Genomic DNA, 21,208 nt, shown 5'->3' with positions numbered 1-21,208 from the left:
CCCAATTAGAAACATGAAAAGGGTGACAAGGATGGATAACCTAGAATGATTTCAAAAGTAATGACAAAACTGGCGACTCAAAAACCTTTTTTTTTCTCTTAGAAAAACAAAAATTAGCTGATAAGGTAGCCTTATATAAAGCAGCAGACAAAGGCACCAAGCCTTTGTCAAAAAACTATGCCAAAAATTAAGACATGTGGCATAGTATAATACAAAGAATTAAACCCATGTCTACAATACCACTGGTGAGAAATAAACTTCCAAAGAAAGTCAAATGGAACATACTAACAAGGACACCACTCAAGATGTCAATCCCTAATTATGTGTAATGGACAACATAAACACAGACTGCTGTATGAAACATGTCCAAACAAGGCTAACATAAGAGAGTAGTCAGAGAAGGGGAAGAAGATGACACTCCTAAAAACACTGCAAATCAAATAAACACAGAAAACACCCAAATATTAAGTAGGGAAACAAATATAAACAAACACAAAATCAAAGAAGCCCTACCTATATAGCAATTAAAACCAAAATTAAACCAATATAAAGGAACACCTTTATACCTGTACTAATTAATAACCTAACATCAACATGCAACATCCCCTATAATCCTGTACCTGCTTATACTCTTGTTCCTAAGATGTATCTGTCAACAGTCACATTCAAACTCTTTCTTAATCTGAAGACAACCTAGGAAGGTCAAAACATTGTTCTCTCCTTATCAGTAAAAGTGTTGATATCCATACCAGCCATTTTGAGATACAATTTTATTTTGAGTGGGTTTCTCATCATCAAGAATCACTTCACTACAGTGAATGTGTTACATCATATTTGTAATTTCTGTTGTCAGCAAAAAGGGAATAAGAAAAAGCAATGGGGAGCTTATATATGGATTGTTATAAAGGGTGCATTGGCATATGTAGAGTCCCAAGATTAAAATTGCTTTGGGCAATATAGTGGGGTACAAAGACTTAAGCAAGTAAGGTAGAATTCATACAAATCCTTAAATAGGCAGAGAAGAAAACGTTTCATTGGAATAAAGTTAAAGTGTGAAAGGGGGTGTGTTTAGGGATTATTTATTCCTAGTTGTTGATTCTTTATGCCTTAAAGTTCATGATACAAACCAAGGCTGAGCCATACAGTAGAAACAGATTAACAAGAACATTCCACTGTGTCAAAAATACATTGTTATAAATAATTAAAGTGTATACATTGTAAAGCAGTATGGCCATTGTTCACTTAAATACATACTTGTGAGACAATTCAAGTATAATATTACTGTTGTTAAAAAGCAAAAATAATAATGGAAATGCTTTATGCATTTCTGTAGTACTAGGTCTGTGATCAGTAACAGAAAGAACTAGAAATGGTTGATTAATCAGTTGAATCATATAGTAAAACTGCTATCTTTGAAGTTAAAGTTATGTTCTGCTAGACCTACTTTCTAGAAACTCTCTTCATTAACTTAGGACTCAAGTACTATAGTATTGCAGAAATTACAAGTTTTAGTGCCTTGTTTTTTGTTAGTTATATGAGAATTAGTTTTGTATGCTAAATAGACTGATGTTTTTCTGTTAAGTGAAACTAAGACAAAAACAACTCAACATTGGAGAACAAAATACTAAAGTCTATAACTGAAAGTGAAAATAGCAAAAACATGACCATTAGTTGTATCTATCCCACAGAACATTCAATAAAAGTAAACCCACAAAACATACATATATATATCCAGATCAACTTGGAAAAATGAAACCAGCATACTGCTTGCTAACTTTGTAATTTTGAGTCTCAACATTGCTTTGCCTCAAAAAGTCAATGCACTAAAGCTTTCTTAAAAATGTTACTTTTGAGATGCAAAACAAGGATAAACATTTCTGCAGTTATTTACCATACATACACATGAATTCAAGTTTGTTTTTTCATTTAAAATCTATAGAATGGACACTGAAAAAAAAAAGATATTGTAAAGAAATCAGAATAAAATAAGAGCTACAAGGAAATATGAGGATTGCAGAAATGATAAAGAAATGCTTGAAAAGTTAGTGATATTGTTAGCATTCTATTAATGTTAACAGTACAGTTTCCACTATACTATTGGTGTTTTGTTCTTGTACATTTAATATCTTAATTACTACAGACATGTATTGTTAACTACTACATGGGAGGTAAGATTTTTCACACAAAAAATTTAGTCTGAACATTTTTCATGTATGGTGATTGAACTATAATTCATATAAAAATAAATATTTAGTATTTTATGTCAGATTTGGGAGATTTTCCATATCTGGCTAAACTTGGTACTGTTTCCAAATTTAGCATATTTTCAAGAATTGACTTTTTTTCAAGTGAGGAGCAAACATGTCCAATTCTCTACTTAAACAGATGTGGCTTTTAAGCTGCCCAAGTAACTAGCCAAAAACACACATGTATGCAACAATGATAGTTATAGCTGTCTGTATCATACTTTCACATTAGATCTAATTATCAGGATAGAATCCCCAGTCCTAGATTACCTACATCAATAATTGTGTTCATACATACTCATTTAAGGTTAAACATTTAGTTGTCTTTAACTACCACATGATTAACATACATATTTCAGCTAAACTGACAGTAACTCCATCTCAACTGGAACAAATGCAAAGACCTAAGATTCAACTTTAATATTTTTTACTCTTTCTTCAATCTATTATATTCATACTCTTAAAGAACCAATTCTACTTTCATTTATAGCCACCTATTTATTTAAAAAGCATAACTATCTTCAAGCTTTCAATATTTACTTTTAAAATGTTCTACCTCTATTCAGTATCAAAATTTAATTAAGTAGCCCAATTCACAACAGATAATTCTTGTCACATACCTCCAAAATACAATCTTTTGAAATTTATAACCAAAATCTCATCATTTAAAACCTTGATGTGCAGTAAAACAAACTTGAATGAATGATGATCACTTGCTCCTAGATGTTTCCTTTACTTCTGTATTAGTAGTTCATAACATATTTTAAACAGCATTGTTCTTAATAGGTTCCCTATCCAATGAAGAAAACCACTGCAAATGTTTTCTAAAAATCTGTCTCCCTCAAGATTCGATTCTAAAATATCTCAATCTAAATGCTTAAAATTAAAATATCTCAATTATAATATTGTTAACAGCTGGAATCTTAACCGCATTGTAACGTTTCTCCTTAATTTCATCAGTCTCACCTGGTGGTGCATAACAAATTTCAATTAAAACCCTTCTACCTCTATATCAACCAACAAACATCCCAAATATATTCATCCTCTTTTCTATTCTCTTATTTTAGATATCCTCACTTTAACACAACATACAACTCACACTTCACATGTAAAACCACTTATCCTATATCCCTATTAAACAACCTATAACCCTGTCTTTCAAAAATATTTCTACCATCTAGATTGTCTACATCTAATCCAGTCTCATATTTCCTTAACATCAAAATTCATCATTACAAAAATTTGCTATAATTACAAAAATATAAATTTAGCCAACCCTCAAAACTATTTCTTTACTTTGTTAGTACATGGTGCTATTCTCTCCGTCTTCTTTTTTCTACATTTACTTGACCCTGGTTCTCACCATTGTCTAAATCTAATTTAAAGTTGCCCTTACATCTAAATTAATAGTTCTTACAAATAAGCCAGCCACTACACTATTTACGTGAAAACCATCTATTCAAGAAAGCTCACTTTTCCCATCAAACTGTTCCTAAAAATCCAATCAATCAATATCTTTGCCCTTGCATATTAACCTCAACCTAACATTCAGTCCTAGTGACTTATTTGGAATCTCACTTCTAAACTTGTGGCAGTATCCATAACAGAATTAAGTTATGGCCCTTTTCTTTAAATGCCTTTATATGTTTCATGTACTTATCGCCTACTTTCTATGACCAACTCTTCCCTATAAAAGTAGCTTTATGTGCAGAACAAATAATTTTTCACTACTAGAACCCTTTACTATAACATTTGATCTGTTAATTATGACTTTCAACCCTGCACATGGATAACAAAATCTTATTTCTTTCTCCTACTTTATCCCACAACCTATTCTATCCACATGCCTCAGAAGAGATTTACCTAAAACAATGACATTTACACTTGGCATTGTCATCCTTTCCTGCCCTAAATGTTTCCATTCTTAACTAGTTAATAGCCAAAACCTATCATTTACTTCCAGTGATTTGCCCAAGATAATTCAGGCTAAATGTTTTAAAAAAAATATTTCCCAAAGTTAATTCCACTTCTAATCGTATCTTTTATCCAAATTTATTCACATGTTATCTTGTATTTTAATCAGTGATTACTATATGGTACTGGGAATCCTGTTTGTGCTGATCTCTATCAGATTTATTCTGAATAAGGTATCAAAACATTGGAGAAAATATTCCTATTCTTTACTGGTATTTTACTGAAATAATACATATCACATATAAATCCACGTATCTAACAGTTAACTATTAAGTACAAGCAAAAACACCTGTCTCCAGAAACAAGAAAAACTTAATCTATCAATTTATTTTATGGACTTTCAAAATGTTAACTGTATTGTACTCTTTGATTCATTCAGAGCTCATACTCTGAGCTACTTATACTATCCACTGAGAAAAGTAACTACTGCTCATTTCAATCATTTTTAGTCTAAGTCACCATTTGAAATGTAAAAGACAGTGTGATTAATTCCTAACAGTTTAGTTTAGAATATCCTGCTTGGGTAATAATATTTAGCATTAAGATTATTCATATTTGTTCCATTATATTAAAAGTGAACGTTGAGTTTTACCCACATGTGCAGCTTTTCAAATGGGAAACAAACACCACGATTTGCAAGATGTGTAAAACATATTTGGAGCACAAATATTGTAATAAATCTTAAAAAACTTATGTTTCATTAACATACAAGTATAGGCTATCAAAAAGCAAAACAAAAACCTGATCTTTTTTAGTTCAATTCCAAAAAAAACAAAACAACAAGAACATGGAATGAAATAAAAACACATACTCCCTTAACTTAAATGTATTATTCTCAAGTTTCATTGCCCCATTATGTACCCTTTTTAACTTCCCAAAATCCTTTTTATTTAATGTTAAATTTCCAAAAGGTTATGTTTTTCTCTTAGACCTGTTGCCACTGTCTTGCTGAGGTTCATCAAATTCTCTACATAGTTTTACTGTGAAAAATGAACTTAAAATTAAATTTAATGAAGTAGTCATTGCTATCACAGATATTTTTTTCTTTGGTGTGTGTGTGTGTGTGTGTGTGTGGAGGGGGGGATCTTTTCAACCTGTGCAGCATCTTCAATTTTTGGTTTATTAGAAACTATGTCAGAAGTTTGAATTTGTTTTTAATGCAATCCTTCCTTCTGATTTTATTTTACTTCACTGCTGAGTGTTAATCTTCTATATACTCATACACACACAACAGAGCTCTAAACCAAGTTTACATATAAGAGTGAAACTACAAGTGTGAATTGTATCTGAGGATTTCACAAATTTTAATACCTTCAGCCATCAGATAGTATGCATCAAAAAATGAAGTAAAGGAAGTAGGAATGAGAACAGTTGACTGTTGCATTGTATATTGTGGTGTTTTATGCTATGGTACAACTTACGATGAAATAGCATAACATCTTGATTCATTATGAAAAAATATACATATTTATATTGAAATACTGTTTTGAACTTCAACAACACATGTAGCAAACAAAAATACAAATGTTAGAGCTTATATGTTTTTTCTTGTGACTTCTCACAATATTATGAGTATTCTCATGGGATTCATAATAGTGACCAACCATGCAGATAAAACTACTACTAAATGGACTATGAAAGTTAAATTTGAAAATTCTTCAGGTAACTATGTCAACAGTGTGGAAACAGTTTGGTTTTCCTTTGAAACATTATGCTCAAAGCAGGTTGATAAATCCATTGCATTTGCCAAATATGCTACACTCAAGTGCACTGTACTGGTAGACTTACAAATATGGCTACATATATTCATAGGAAACACCACCAAAAAATATGAAAGATGAAAATGAAATAAAAGATTCTTCTGTACCTGAAATATTAAAAGATGTTACAAAAACAAAAGAAAAAACTAATAAAACTGATTTGTGTGGCACTTTCAAATTGCAACTTAGGTTTAGCTCTTCCAGAGTACAGCTAATAACAAAACAGTATGAGGTTTTAGTGTGTAGGATCTCAGGCCTTGCTCTTGCTCTGAAGTAAAAAATTACTGCTTTACAAAGATGATCAATTTGCTGAAACCAAATTGCATTCCATCAAGAATGAATTTCAGTAAAACATGTATGCTGATACTAAATGAAATGTTCTGAAGGAACCAAATATAGATGCAACAGTGATTATAACTAATGATGGACAAATGCTAAGAGCAGCAGAAAGGTACATTATCATAACAGCTCACTGTATAAAAAATGACATACCTTATTCTACAGACCTGTCATAAGTATGAATGTTGGTCACACACTTACTAATGCTGTAAATGAGAACTATGATATTTTTACTCAATATGTAGCTCTGGTGACTGATAATGTAAATAAAATGGCTAGAGCTTCAAAAGAACCTGGGTTTCGTTAACATATGGGTTACTTTTCCCATAAACTGATATCAGCTATTCAGGGAGGACTTGAAGTAAGCCAAATGTTCAGACTGTTATGCTAGGACCAAAAGATTATTGCATATTTGATAGAGCATTTCTGCTGCCAACATTCTTAAAACAAAAATATAGTACTACAGCTTCATAAAAATTGTCTTACAACTGATATCAAAACTCTACCTTGAACAGACTGTTGTAAGAGCTGCCCTTAAGTAACCAAAAATGAGAAAACATACAAAAGATTTTGTGACTTTGTCAGAACAAGGTGTTTTAACATCAAGATTATGGTGCAGGTTTAGAGTTAATGATGAAAACAACTAAAGTACTGTGTAGTGAACAATATCCTACAATCTCACCTAATCAATGAAACTTTAAATTTTGCAGATAATGCAATTAAAGGACACATGCTTTACTTATCAAGCATGTCAAAAATACCATTTCAGAAGATATCAAGAAGAGATATAAATAAACAGATTAAAAATTTGTTCCTTTAAGTAGTTGCCCTAAGTCCTAGATTCAAAATACCACTTCAAGAAAAAGATAACCACCACCAAGTTCATTGGCACAAAATGCTGAAACTACCTTTCAACTTCATGTGAAGTTATCAAGAAAGAACCACAAAGTAAACCTCTAATACCTTGTTCTGTTGTTGAAAATTACTGCATTACAAAGCCTTGTTCTGGAAGATTTATTTGATAATGCATTTTTTATGAAAATTTAAAACCAAACTTTTTTCATACAAGGAAAAGAAGCTTCACTCTTACAAAGCAGAACCCATAATTTTTTCAGTGTCCTCCTGGAATTATTTCTACAATTTCCTAATAATTATCACCTAAACTTATGTAATTTATTGAATAATAACCTGGTTTTAGATTCATGCAGGTTTCTACTGGTTGTAAATACTAACTCTTTTGGTGATTTTTAAACACAACATTTCACCAAGTTTACCTGGCATCATCAGGTGGGATACAAGAACTGAGCCTAATAGAATTTAATTTAAAAAAGGATCAAGTCAAAGTTTATAACCAATAGTAATCTGCAATCCCACAATTAAACAATTGAACATAAGATTAATTTACCAATGGATAACAAAAAGCTGTAAAGTATCATGCTGGTGTTGCTGGGATAAGTGTACTTAGTGAAAATATGTTCTCCAACATCTGGAGATATTGTTACAGCTAGCTTTTACCATTAATAAGTAGTATCATAAACTGCTGCTTGGTATTTAAAATGTAAATGTTCAAATTTGTTCTTAAACATTTTCATATACAAAAAGGGATTAAAAATTATTCTGTTGAAAACATAAGTGTTTTGTTGGTTTTTTTCAAATATTACATTTTTTTCTCTTAATACTTAGTGTGTCACAAAAATGCTGTGATGTTTATCATTGCACTCCTAACAAAGTGGCTTTAAAATTAATGTACTTCTGCATGTACACTGAAGCTTTAGTTGTTTATGGTCAACACAAAAGAACAATAATACAAAATACTAGTCCACTAAAACATAGTCAAGATACAGAAGACTAAAGGTCAGTTTTATAATACTGAGTAGGTGACCTGAGTGCACATTCACCACATCAATGTAAGCTACGTTATGCTGGCTAGGCAAGACAGGAAAGACAATATAATAAATATATATGCAAATATATGGTATAAAAAAGCATTTAAATATATTTCCTTTTTTAAAATGGATACAAGGTTAGTCAAGTAACAGACCTCACATACTTAAGAGTATAGAAAATAATAAAATATAAATGTTTGAAATGTATTCAAGAGATTTTAGACTTTACATAAATATTTGATTTTTTGGAACAAAGAATAGTTTTTTTAATTAAATAACTTTGCACTCAGACCAGTAATAAAACAGACTATTTCACACAATCTTTAGTAAAAATATTTCATTAAAAAATTTGATTTCTTTTACATAAAATACTTGTAATATTTACTAAACATCTATCAAATTTTGTGATGATAAACTTGCTGTATTAAAAGTTATAGTGCAAATGGATAGACTAACTCATATGTCATTCTTACCGTTATGAAAGAGTTTAAAGAATTAGTAGTTTTGTTAAGCTAAATTTGGGACTTTTTTTTTTAACTTACCTGTAAATACTGAACAAACTTTATCTCGTAGAAAAACTAATAAAATGAATTACCCAAAAGCAAAAGATGGCATGGACAAATTTGAAATATTTCACCACATTAAAAAAAAAAAGTAAAAATTTTATAAGTTGCAACTATTATTTTTCTTAAAAATGTTTGCTGAGAAAGAATTTAATATCTTGGTATTGGTGATAATCACGACAGAAAAATAAAACATTTTTTGGGTACTGAAACACTTAACAGGTATACTGACTTAACAGTTGATATGAAGTCTAACATTAATTTTATGACTACATCTATATATAAATGTAAAATAAAAACACAAAACACATCACATATATAACAGCTTTAATACAAAACATTCACTGAAACTTTACAAATTAACCTGGCTTGCAATAGTATGAAAGTAGATCAAAATCGACAATAATTACTGCTTTTTATACTGCACGTCTTACCTGACTCATCTTATCCTGCTTTCCTTCCCAAGTTAAACGCTCATCATAAAATGGTTCCTTATTAGTTCCAATATAAATGGGCTCCCACGATGTTAAAGGATGTTGTCGTTTAGTAGTTGTAAATATGTTTAGTGTATTATTAGCTGGAACCTGTTTCAGCCACTGGTCTCTACCTGGGAAATGCTGACATATGTCACAGATAAATTTATGAAAGAAAACAGCTTTTTTTTGTTTAATAAGATTCAGCAATTCAGTTTTAGTTGTAGGAGATTTTACAGATTTTGATACCTCAAATATTGGTAAAACATAAACTTTTTTGTTATAGGCATCTTTGCCCATTTTGGCTATCATATTCAAAAATCTTGACACAATATTCAAAGAAGGGTATAGCTCAATATCAGAAGCCATTATGAAGTATGTGGCAGAATTTTGGCGAGCCACATTGCGTGCAATATTTATAGGATATGTTAATGAATGGGATTTACGAAAACTTGTTTTTAAACTAGGAGTTTTGTCATGAGCTTCACAATCAAATATTTTAGTCCTAAGTTTCTTCAAATCATTTTCTGGAGGGAACTGAGTGTCATAAATTAAATGCCAAGTGATATTACGCTTAACGCAAAGATGTCCACACTGTATCATTTGCAAAATTCTGTCAATAACAATTAAAAGATCAGAACTGGGAGCATACACAGCAAGTGAAATAGGCCCATCCCAACATTTACATAATGGTTCAGCATGGTGAAGAAAAGAGAGTGTTGCCTGAGTGGTTAAAGTCACACTTTCATTAACTCCTGGAGACAATTCAGCACGAAGATAGTTTTTGATTATTACATAATTGCCCCTGACTTCTGTTTCTAGTTTATACTCTGCTACAGAGGATGAATTTTTCACTGGAGGAAGCGTATGGTTAAAGGAAGATAAAGACCCTCCAGCAAATATGGCTACAGGTGTGGAAGGAAACATGTATACAGCCGAACATGGCTTGCTCTGCTGAAAACTAACTCTAAAGGTGAACATGTTGAACATAGCCAACAAGATGTTGAATGTGACAAAGCAGAGTAGAAAATATGATCCAACCTGACGTGGAAGGTATGTCATCTCTCAGGAATAAAATATGTTTGCCTACTTGCAATTCATGGATGGCAGAATCTAGAGTAAAAGAAAAGTTTTTTTATACAAGAATAACAAATGTATAATATTTTGATAACAGCAAACTTTCTGACATAGATTACATGGTGATATACTTTTATAACAGATTTACAGACTAAAATCTAAAATATCAAGATTACACAATGTATATATGAATGTTTATTTATATACATGTAAACATACATAGTAAATGTGTTAAGTTCAGCATTATACTTGTAGTATGAATATAAAAGATATTAAAACTTCAATGTTAATATTTTCCTACACAGAAAACATTTCTGATAGATTCTTACCTGTTTGCATAGAATAGCTTTTTCTAACTTGTGTACTGCTCACCTATAATTTCATTTTCACACAACGCATCTGTATGATACCATGCAAATAATCATCCCACAACTTTTCACTAATAGGAGCATAAATACTAGTATTACAGTAGGGCAGTATCACAGAGGGGACTCAGAAATAATGAATGGATCCCTGATGTTAAGTAGCTAGGATGAGTCAATCTAACCCATAATGGTAAAAAAGGGTTTCAATGAATGAATAAATGAAAACAGGAACCAGGGAATGGAACAGTACACCCCACATAACAGCAGAAAGCCTGGATAGAACATGAAAGGCTATCCAAATGGGAAAGATGATAAAGGAGAGAAACAAGAGAGAAATGAAAGTGAAGGTAGATACTGAAAGCCTCTTATTGAAGATTCAGGTGATGACGGAAGTGAAGTAGGGTGAGACTGAGGAAAGCTATGATAAAAAATACCAATGGCAGTAAACATACCACTGACACCAGTAATCAAACATGAAATTATGAAAGAAATGGGAAATTAGGGAAGCAGCCCACTGGGAAAGCCCTTCAAACCTGCCAAGAGGCCATACAAAAGCCATGCATGAAGATGGTGTTTAGGAGCAGAAGGATGTAGCACACTCAAGTTAAAACATCTGATGAAGGTGAATAAAAGGGGTACAAGAAAGAGGAGGTGTCATTAAAAGAGGAAACCAGGGCTGTGGAGATCAAAGTGATACCTCCAAGAGGATGCATAGATGATGGTGAGGACATGAGAAAAATGGCTCAAACACTCCTGGGTGTCCTGGTATACAACCCAACCCAAAAGAGAAGCATCCAGAAAGAGGTGCACACTCCCAGACAAAAATGAAGGCAAACACCCACTATAGAATTGTTTCTGTCCAATCACCAGGCAAAATATATATGAAGAGAAGAAAGAAGATGGATAGGGGTGTCTAAAGGATCCTGATCAAGGTTCCACTGATAGAATGAATCCCACTTAAGGACCACATGTGGGCCTGATTGATGGAAATTAGAACATTCAAAGAAGCCTACCTCCCCCAAAAAAGAGACAAAACCTCTTACGCAGTTGAAAAAGTAGATAAAACAGTCTGAAGCAAAAAATCCATAGATTGCAGGCAAAAAAGAAAAAGGTGGGCCCAGCTGAAACAGGAAAAACACCCCAAGATGACTAATGTATTGAGTAGAAGAGAGAAAACATACTTCACATTGATCATCCACAACCTATCCATGAAGTCTCTTGAAGCCATCTTGTGAGTAAAGGAAAGGGGTAGAATGTGAAGGAGCTAGAAACAGTCAGTCATCCATAGAATGATGGAGACAAAACTCCCAAGAATGAAGAAGACAGGAAAAGACCTTGACAACTGACATAAAAATAGGGAATTTGGGAGCAGTGAACTAGCTTAAAAGGTAGAGCCCAGAATTGGTTGATGTAATGCCAATGAACAAAAAGAAAAAAACCAATGCTGAGAAAATGGTAGTGTGGAGGCAAGCATCCAAGACATCTTTTCCATCCAATACCAGAAATGAAAACCCACTGAAGAAAGGTGAAATGAGATAGGTCAAAGAAGAGTGATTCATTATGGAGCACAAGTCTACAGACTTCCTGGGAACTACAAACCTGTCTGAAAAAGATCTCCCTGTGCTAAAGTCTCCAGGTGAAAAAGCTCCAGAACTGTCTTGACCAGATGCTGACTGCAAATAGAATCCAAAAGAGTGGAAAATGATGTGGGATAATGAGTCAGGGAATGTGGGGAGCTAGAATGAAGAATAAGCCCTTTGGAAAAACCTAAAGAACCAAAGAGGCTGTGATGAAGGACTCCCAGACAATGACATGTACAAAAGCTTGGCCCCCCATCAGACATGTATTTGTCACAATCAAACCAAAAGAACCTCACAGACTTAGTGTTGGCACTGATAGATGAGAAGAACTACACAAGGGAACAAGTGGATTAGATAGAGAAAAACAGGAAGTTAATGAAGAAAGGAAGATATGTGAAATTTGCAGATTCAACTCTGGTCTTCAAAAAGTCAGGATGATCCCCAAAACAACATTGCCTTAATAACGGAATCATGCACAAGTCCCATGAGGAAGTTAGGATAAATGCATGCAGGATAAAATGGCATCCCAACCCAATAGATCCCAACAACAGAGGAGCCATGTGGGTAGGGAAGAGGCAGAAGTGGACAATCATGCAACTGTAGAAAATAAACAGGACCAGTCACCACCAGAAACCCCTCAGTGGAATTATGAAGAACCTCTGACAGAAGGTCAACTGCAAAAGGGGAATGAAAGAAAGTGGAAAACATAAGGTAAATATTGAAAAACTGAAGTTAGAAAAACCTCATTAAAGTAGTGGGATCAGAACCCCACAGAGGCAGAAAAGAATCCAACAGTTGGGAGCACAAAAAAGGAAAAGCAAACTTGTTGTAAACTACAACATGGTATTCCATATGACATGGCAGTCAAGACATACTAATCCAAGAACATAATTGGTCCTTAAATGTAATGGCATGAATTCCAATATTTGGTGAAGTGTGGGAGAACAAGAGATTGTACTGAAAGCTTCTCACTTCTCACAAAGGGGAAAGACAAATATAAAATATAACACTTGTTTTATTAACTTCATGAAAGAAAAAGGAGGCCTTGGCAGTGCCACTGGAGCTAAACATGACTGTCTTGCACAAGAAGAGGGGTAGAAACATGCTCTCAAAATCTATATCCTCATGTTTAGGTACCTCTGAAGAAGGCACAAGAGGAAAAGCTACAGGCAAATCATAAGCCTACATGATAATTAACTCCCAATGAACCAAGGCTGTAATATCTCCTGTTGTCAAGTGTGGGCATGAAGCCACAGTAGTCAAAATGTTTTTAGTAAGGTTAACTGTAGAAGGAACTGTAGTGATAGTAGATCTAATGTGAAACTCAGAATCCATCTTAATGAAGAGTAGATGTTGAAAAGTCCAAACAGAGAGCTCAAAAGAAATATTACAATTTATGACATGTAATGCTAAAATGTACTAACTAAACTTTTAGGACATAAATGTTGCAAATAAAGAAAAAACTAAGTTCCCACAAAAAAAAAGGATCTGATTGAAAATTCTGTAAAAGTGAAAAACACTTCTGAAAATCACTAGTGTCAATTTAAAAGTGAAGTTAGGCTATGCTGCACAGAGGAACTCGGATGTACTAAGAGTTTTGTTGTGCTCCTACTGGTGGAGAGTTATTTCATTCTATCACACAGCTGCCCCATATGAAAATGTGAAATGGGAGGGTAGGTGAGAGGAGGTCAAATACTGTATCAGAAATATGACAATTCAAGACACATTATCTATGAAATAGTTGTATACTTACTGCACACTACTGGTACTGTATAATCAAGATATAAACTAGTTTCTTAGATTTCACTTTATGGTATACAAACAGCAATAAATTATATTACAAGGTTTAGTATAATTAAGGAGCACATTTCATATAAAATTAGTGTAATTTTCATGTTCCCAACAAAAGTTATTCATAAATAAACATATACAAGCAGAAATAACCTTCGTAAATTTCATAGCTTGATAATCTAGGTCACATGATCTGAATCAGTGACTGACAACTAGTCAATAAAATACAGAAAAATATAGAATAATAAGCAGTCAACAGTTAAATATTTAAAAAATAGTTTTTCAAAAAATATTTTAAAGAGACTGCTAAGAAAATTAATAAGAATATATGCAAATATACAAAACTGATTGTGATTCAGTTAAATGGCAGGCTCTTTCACCTTACCCCTTATATAACTTCTCTACTACATGTTTTACTATAGAACAAAGCCATCTCTTGTAGTGTATCACAAATACAGCACAAAAGAAATACTTGAGAAAAAGACAGACCCTTTAGTTATCACTTCCTTAGAACACAAGATCAAATGTCCAGACTAATCAAAATGATCTGTGGTATTCCAAGACTGAATACAAATGAAGCATATAATAACCTGATTATCACAAATTATAATGTAACATGTAGAATATCCACCAGCAAAGTGAGAGACAAAAGTAGGATTGAATTAACAAAGTATAAGCAAATTCAATATTTTACTATCAAAATTTACACTGAAATTAAGAACAGCTGTGATGTAGTAAGAAATATAAAATACAGAAATTAAACAACTGCAACTGTTTAAGCAAAATAAAATGTATTTTGGGCTTTGAAACAAAACAGAACTATCTGAATAAATGATTGGGTAATTATAAACACACATGATAAGCTGTTGAAACAGTTTCTTAATAAGTAAAGACAAAAACCTCACAGAACATCCTGCTTTCTTCAAAGTTGGGAACAAGTTTCCCATGGAAACACTAAATACTGCTCTCACACATACATTACACTATCTCTATACAGCATGCAACATTCTTCTACCTCACCAGCATGTTTCTCTTCTTAATAAACTGCAACTTATTTTGTATTAATTTGAAAATAATTTGTGTGAATGTGAGTGATTGATTTCTTAAGTCAAAAATGTATTTCCAATAATATTTACCTCTCTCACATTACACCTACTATACAACCCTCAGGGTTTTCTTTCTTTGCCAATTTGAGCATTTATCTGAATTTTCTCACTTGCTCCAGTCTTTCATTACCCATTTAATTACCCCTAGCAGTATCTGTCATGTGACATTCTCCACTTATATCAATCTGCCCTCTATCCTGATTCTGTATGCAAGCACCTCACTGAGATATTTTCACTTTTTCAAGACTGATCCATTATACAATATAACATTGACTCTTAATGTGAAAGGAGGTAAGTATTATTGGAAATACATTTTTACAGAAATGTTGACTTTAAAACATATTTCCTCTCACACTACAGCTACACCCTTGTGCAAATTAATTGAAACAAATGGTCATTTTACAATATTTTCAGCATGGTGGCCACTGTAGGTCCACTGGACCTGCTGATTACCTTTAATAGTCATTTTTTCACACAGACAGCATCATTAGCTGTGTTTTTCAGTACGGTCGATCTATTTATGGGATATATGACGAAATTTCAAGGAATATTACATCATTCAAAATTGCATTAAAAGAGCAAGGAAACCAGTCAAAAAACAACTTCTTACCAACTCATTGAAGAAAAAACGGTATAAATGGGGTCTGAAATACAAGAACTGGATACAAGAACAATGGAGGAAAGATTCATTCAGTGATGAAGCTCATTTCTTCATACAGGGTCAAAGAAGTCTGCATGTTTGCAGATCTCCAGGTGAAAAACTTCAAGAATCTCATATCAATCAGTTTGTAAAAAATCCCTTGAAGAAGATGTTTTGGGGCTTTTTCAGCTACTATAGTGTCGGAAGCTTACATATCATAAAAAGTATGATGCGAGGACCACAGTACATCGAAGTTTTGCAGAGAAGAGTCGTTCCAGAATTGAAAAAGAGATTTCCAAATGGATCTGGCATTTTTCAGCAAGATGTGGCTCTGTGTCACACATCAAAACTTGTGAAGAATTTTATGACTACAATGAAAATAAAGGTGTTGGGCTAGCCTAGAAACTCTCCAGAGTTAAATCCTATTGAAAATCTTTGGGCGATTTCTAAAGAAAGACTTTGGGGAAAAGACTGTACTACAAAAGATAAGCTAATTGAGGCCATAATTAAGATGTGGTACTGAGATCCAAAAATTAGTAAAGATTGCAGTCAACTCGTGGGCTCGATGCAAAAGTGGATCAATGATCTTCTGAAAAATAAAGGCAGTCATATCATGTATTAATTTGTGAGTAATTCTTGGATTCTCAGAAGTAAAATGCAAAAAATCAAGAAAATCGTAATTTTCCATCTTGTTTCACTTAATTTGCACAAGAGTGTAGAATCCCAAATTGGCAAGGTGGAAGGGCTGGTGAGGGCATTATCTCAACATAAAATATCTGCATAGAACATGAATATGCCAACAGAAGATTAGCACCATAGTGGGAAAACTGCTTTATATTGAGAATAGATATGCTCTTCACCTGAACTTAATTCATGTACTTAAGGTGTAATTTTAAATGAACTGTCATCATTATTGACCATGCTTCAACCAGATATCAAAGATTTCACTGCTCTATGGCAGTTGGACTCAAAATTCCTCATCTCCAGAATTATGGAGAGGACATGAAAATTGTGCTCAACCAAGGACAAAGGATGAACCCATTCTGCATTTGGAATTACAAGGAGACAATAGACCTTCTTCCATGAACCAATATTGATCAAAAATAAGGGCCACATTTAATGCAACTGTATAACCAAGTGTCAAACCTGAACTGGTATTATGAGCAAACTCTTGCAAAATCAAAGTGTCTCTTCTACCAAAACCTGTGAAAAAACATCCAGGCTCTTTAGCAAAAGAGCCTTCACCTTTATCCTCTTCTCAAGGAGTGAAAAAATTCACTCAAATGCTCTGGAGAGACAATCTCAATCCACCACCCCAACATCTAGAAACCAGGTATAGTAAGAACTCTGTAGCTCCACTAGTAGAATCTGGGAAGGTGTTGTGCATTGGTGAGCCTTGAGGAACAGTGCAATAGATGAACCATCAATTTCACTAAATTTTTAAAAGCAAACCAGCCACAATGTATGCAATATAGGGATCTTATGGAACATCTCATTTCTACAGAGCCTAATGGCACCTAGATAAAGTATACTTAATTAGTGATTACTAGTGTGAATATGAGTTGGTAAAAGCACATCTACCTGTGCAACACTTACCACAGAGTGGAATCCTTTGAAACCTAGGTAAAAAACCTGAAAGGTAAAGAAGAAACAAAAGTAGCAAGAAAATAGTCACCCATCTGTATAATCTAGTGAATGTGGTTAAGGCATCTATAGAAGAGTTTGCAGTCAGTACCAATACTGGTAACAGCCATACTTGGCAATCAGTACCAGTACTGGTTTATAGTATGTATTGAGAATAATATCTGTTATCATATGTCTGATCTTCAGAGTTTAGACTGAAGACCTCTTCTGGTATTTCAGCTTCACTTTTCACAAAATTATAAATGTTTGATGTGGTAATTTTGACTTCATACTTCATTCAATAAGTAAATCTCACCATGAAAATTTGCAATGCCATATGGTAACTGGTGACTCCCACAGTCTGGATGGGAATGCAAATGTGTATATATTAGATAGGTGTGTGCATGATTAACCTTTAGCATGCAGGCAGGTCAAACTGTGCATATTATAACATTTTATTGAGCTGCATTCAAAATGTAATTAAACTATTTAATTATTATGTTATGCAAATTTGACATCAAACCACAGACAATAAATCAAATTTTAATATTATACAAGTTTTAATTATATAAGAAAATCTTTAAAAACATCCTCAAATTACCCTAGAATGAGAAATTTAGATATTCATTTTTGAGCCATCTAATCTTCTAAATTTTTTGTCCATCCTCCTAGTAAACTGAGAAATGTAAAGTATTTCATCATCAATATTCTGAAGTTATATTTTTAAATTCTTCAATCTTATGGGGCTAAAAAGCAATGAATGAAAAACAGAAACCACTTTCCATGCATACCTCTGAAATGCACAAATTTACAAGTTGTTAAAATTTTTTTCCTGAAGCTGACTTCCTGACTGTGCACAATCAGTACAAACCTCTATAAGTTAGAAGCAATGAAAATTAAACCTTCAAGGAAAGGTGATAAATGAAATTAATATTTCAAATAGATGTTGAGAAAGGGTATGTAATGCTACCTCAATATACCAATGACAGAACTGAAAGGGTCTTTTCAGATTAAAAACCCGTAGTGACTTGAGGAAAGTACTGAGAACTCAAAGAATTTCATCTTGAGTATTCTAAAGTAGTGGATAAGACCACCTTATATGTGTGGAAGATGCAAAACCATGTTCATGAGCCAGGTTAGAAAACAAGTAATGGTTGGTACTTCTGATTGAAATGGGTTAAACCTTCTCCCAATATGCCATTGCCAATAAATTTGGAAGTTATGTTGATAAATATCCATTGTGGGATTAAGGAAAGAAAGAAACTGATACATGGCAACCTAAGAAATTAAGCCCTGATGCCAGTGAAGGACCTCATAACTTTCATGCCTAATGCTTGAGCTTCTGGATAGCTAAGTGTTTGATGTCAAATCATGGCTGCCTCAACAGAAATGGCCAAAGAGGAAAAGATGGACTGTCCTAAAGGTACTACAGAAGTAAAAACCAGCATCTAACAATGGCTTGGAACAAATCATAGTCAGTACTGTGGGTAACAAAGATCAGTGGGAAGGTCTAAAAGTGTAATCCTGTGCTGTCCTAACAGAATGCATCTATTGCCATAACCTAAACATGAGGTACCAGAGATCAAATTGTCAGAAGCGGGTGTCCATATATGGCCAATGCACCAATCATTAATATTTTAATATGAGAACCAACACAACAGAAAAACCTCATGATGTAGCATCCATTATGTCAGTAGAATCTGTTTGAATTAAAACAACTGATCTGCCATGCATCTGAATTTATCACAATTTAGAAAATATGTTTAATATAGATATAAACCAAACCAACAGCATATAGTAAAGAAAAGGAAAAATATCCTGGCATAATGGTCATAATTGTGTAGGCAAGTCACACAAGCAAATGATATAGAGCTCTGTTACTAGTAGCATAGCTCATGGAATTTTAAACTATATTTACAGACTTTGATTAAAAGTCAAATCATCCATTAGGCCTCACTTGGAATATTATGTAAAGTTTGATATTTTTATCCAAAAAACATATATTTTGATTTATTGGAAAAAGCTTAGAAGTTTAGAAGAATAATTCCAGGGACAGAAGAATTATCATGCATAGATAGTTTAATCATTTTGCAACAGGTCATGGGTCAAAGGCCATGTCATCACATTTGTTAATTCAAATTCAAAATTTTATTGAACTACTATTGTATGTATTTATGTCAATAAATTTGGAATCAAATTGTATATTATAATGTAAACTTTAATATATACGAGTTTATTTATTTATCTAAAAGCAAATATTAAAATAACACCTAAATATAGATTTTAGTGAGTCACATATGTTGAATGCAGCACCGTTAGATATTTATGATGCCAAAATACTAAGGCTGTAGTTTTGTACAAATTAGAAAAATTATTGATATTAACAAGATAGAATACAAAATAAGAACTTCATATCTCTATTTCACTAAGATATGGCTTATGTACTGAATCAAATACAGTGGCCCCATTCACCTCTTTCCATTTTTGAAAACAGTCCTTTATATACACTTACTTCAATATGCAAGATGTAAATAACCAATCGATAGCTTAGAATGTCCCCTTAGTGGTTTTCTCAGCCATTTTATTTATGAAAAGGCTGCCATGTTCTTTTAAACCTAGATTTCAAGAAGAAAGGTTGTGTCTTTTGTCTGCTCAAAATTTCATATTTTCGTAAATGTAGCTACATCTCAGTTACTAAGCTTAATAAACTATAGTGGAATCCAATGGTATCAGTATAGTTATTTATGTTTCTTGGTTATTTAACTGTATATATGAAAACCTAAAAAAAAATTTGTTTGAAATCCTCCATGTACAAAATTTAAAAAGGATTAGCAACCTTTGTCCAGCAGTAGCCGAGTACAAAGGTCATAAGTAAAGAGAATTGTTTGCTTAAGTTTAATAATTTACTTCTAAATATTAATAATTATATAAATATATATATAATGTATAATAGCTGAATATGACTATATTACAAACTACTAGTCCACTAAAACACAGCCAAGGCAAGAAAGACTAACAGTCAGTTTTACATTACTGGATACATGACCCGAGTACACATGCTCAGCATCAATGCAAACTATGTAATGTTAGCTAAGCATGACTGGAAGGTCAATAATAATAAATATATATATGTGTGTGTGTGTGTGTGTGTGTGTGTGTGTGTGTAATTATATAGTGTTATGAGACTTAAGCAACTTAGACTAAAGATTTGTATTTTTGTGTTATAATGTTGTCATTCTAACAGAAAGAAAGCATACTTCATATTTATTTCCTAATTTTTTATGATGTTTACAAGATTGGTCATGTGACAAACCCCACACAGTTACAGTACAGAAAATAAAATATAAAGTCTTATTTAAAACAAACATTTAAAATACTTGTAATCTTTAATAAAAAATATACCAAATTTTGTAAAGAAATGCATGCTGTATCAAAAGTTGTAGTGTAAATACTTCACATCCAAATGTGTATACGAACTCATGTATATTACACTGAGCCCACAGAGAAAGGGTTAATCAACTGTCCAGAAGCAAAAATTATATCTATTAATATCACATAAACTAAAAATCCATATTCCAGCTTCTAGAAGCCCATTCAGGAAATTTTATCAATGAGAGCCAAAAGAAGTCATGAGATAAACTTTATGGGAGGTCCTAGAATAAAGTATACATGCATCCTCACTCACGGAAAAAGATGACAACAGGATGAATGAACAAATCTAATTAATGTAAAATGTGATAAGCATTGAAAAAAAATATCCCACAGCAAGAAGAAGTAGAAGTTTC

General features: G+C 32.8%; 1 protein-coding gene across 6 annotated transcripts in view; it reads right to left on the bottom strand.

The window, feature by feature from the left end:
* LOC143225789 (beta-1,4-glucuronyltransferase 1-like) overlaps positions 1 to 21,208 on the bottom strand; it is a 33,696-nt gene that overhangs the window by 6,102 nt on the left and 6,386 nt on the right. For all 6 annotated transcript variants that reach the window (XM_076455793.1, XM_076455811.1, XM_076455831.1 and 3 more), the window contains exon 2: positions 9,203 to 10,354. In XM_076455793.1, the coding sequence (XP_076311908.1) occupies positions 9,203 to 10,303 (1,101 nt within the window). In that variant the 5' untranslated portion in view covers positions 10,304 to 10,354. The remainder of the gene's footprint in view (positions 1 to 9,202; positions 10,355 to 21,208) is intronic.

Source organism: Tachypleus tridentatus, chromosome 1, assembly GCF_004210375.1.
Source record: "Tachypleus tridentatus isolate NWPU-2018 chromosome 1, ASM421037v1, whole genome shotgun sequence".
Classification (NCBI taxonomy): domain Eukaryota; kingdom Metazoa; phylum Arthropoda; class Merostomata; order Xiphosura; family Limulidae; genus Tachypleus; species Tachypleus tridentatus.
This window is presented reverse-complemented; position numbering and strand designations above follow the sequence as displayed.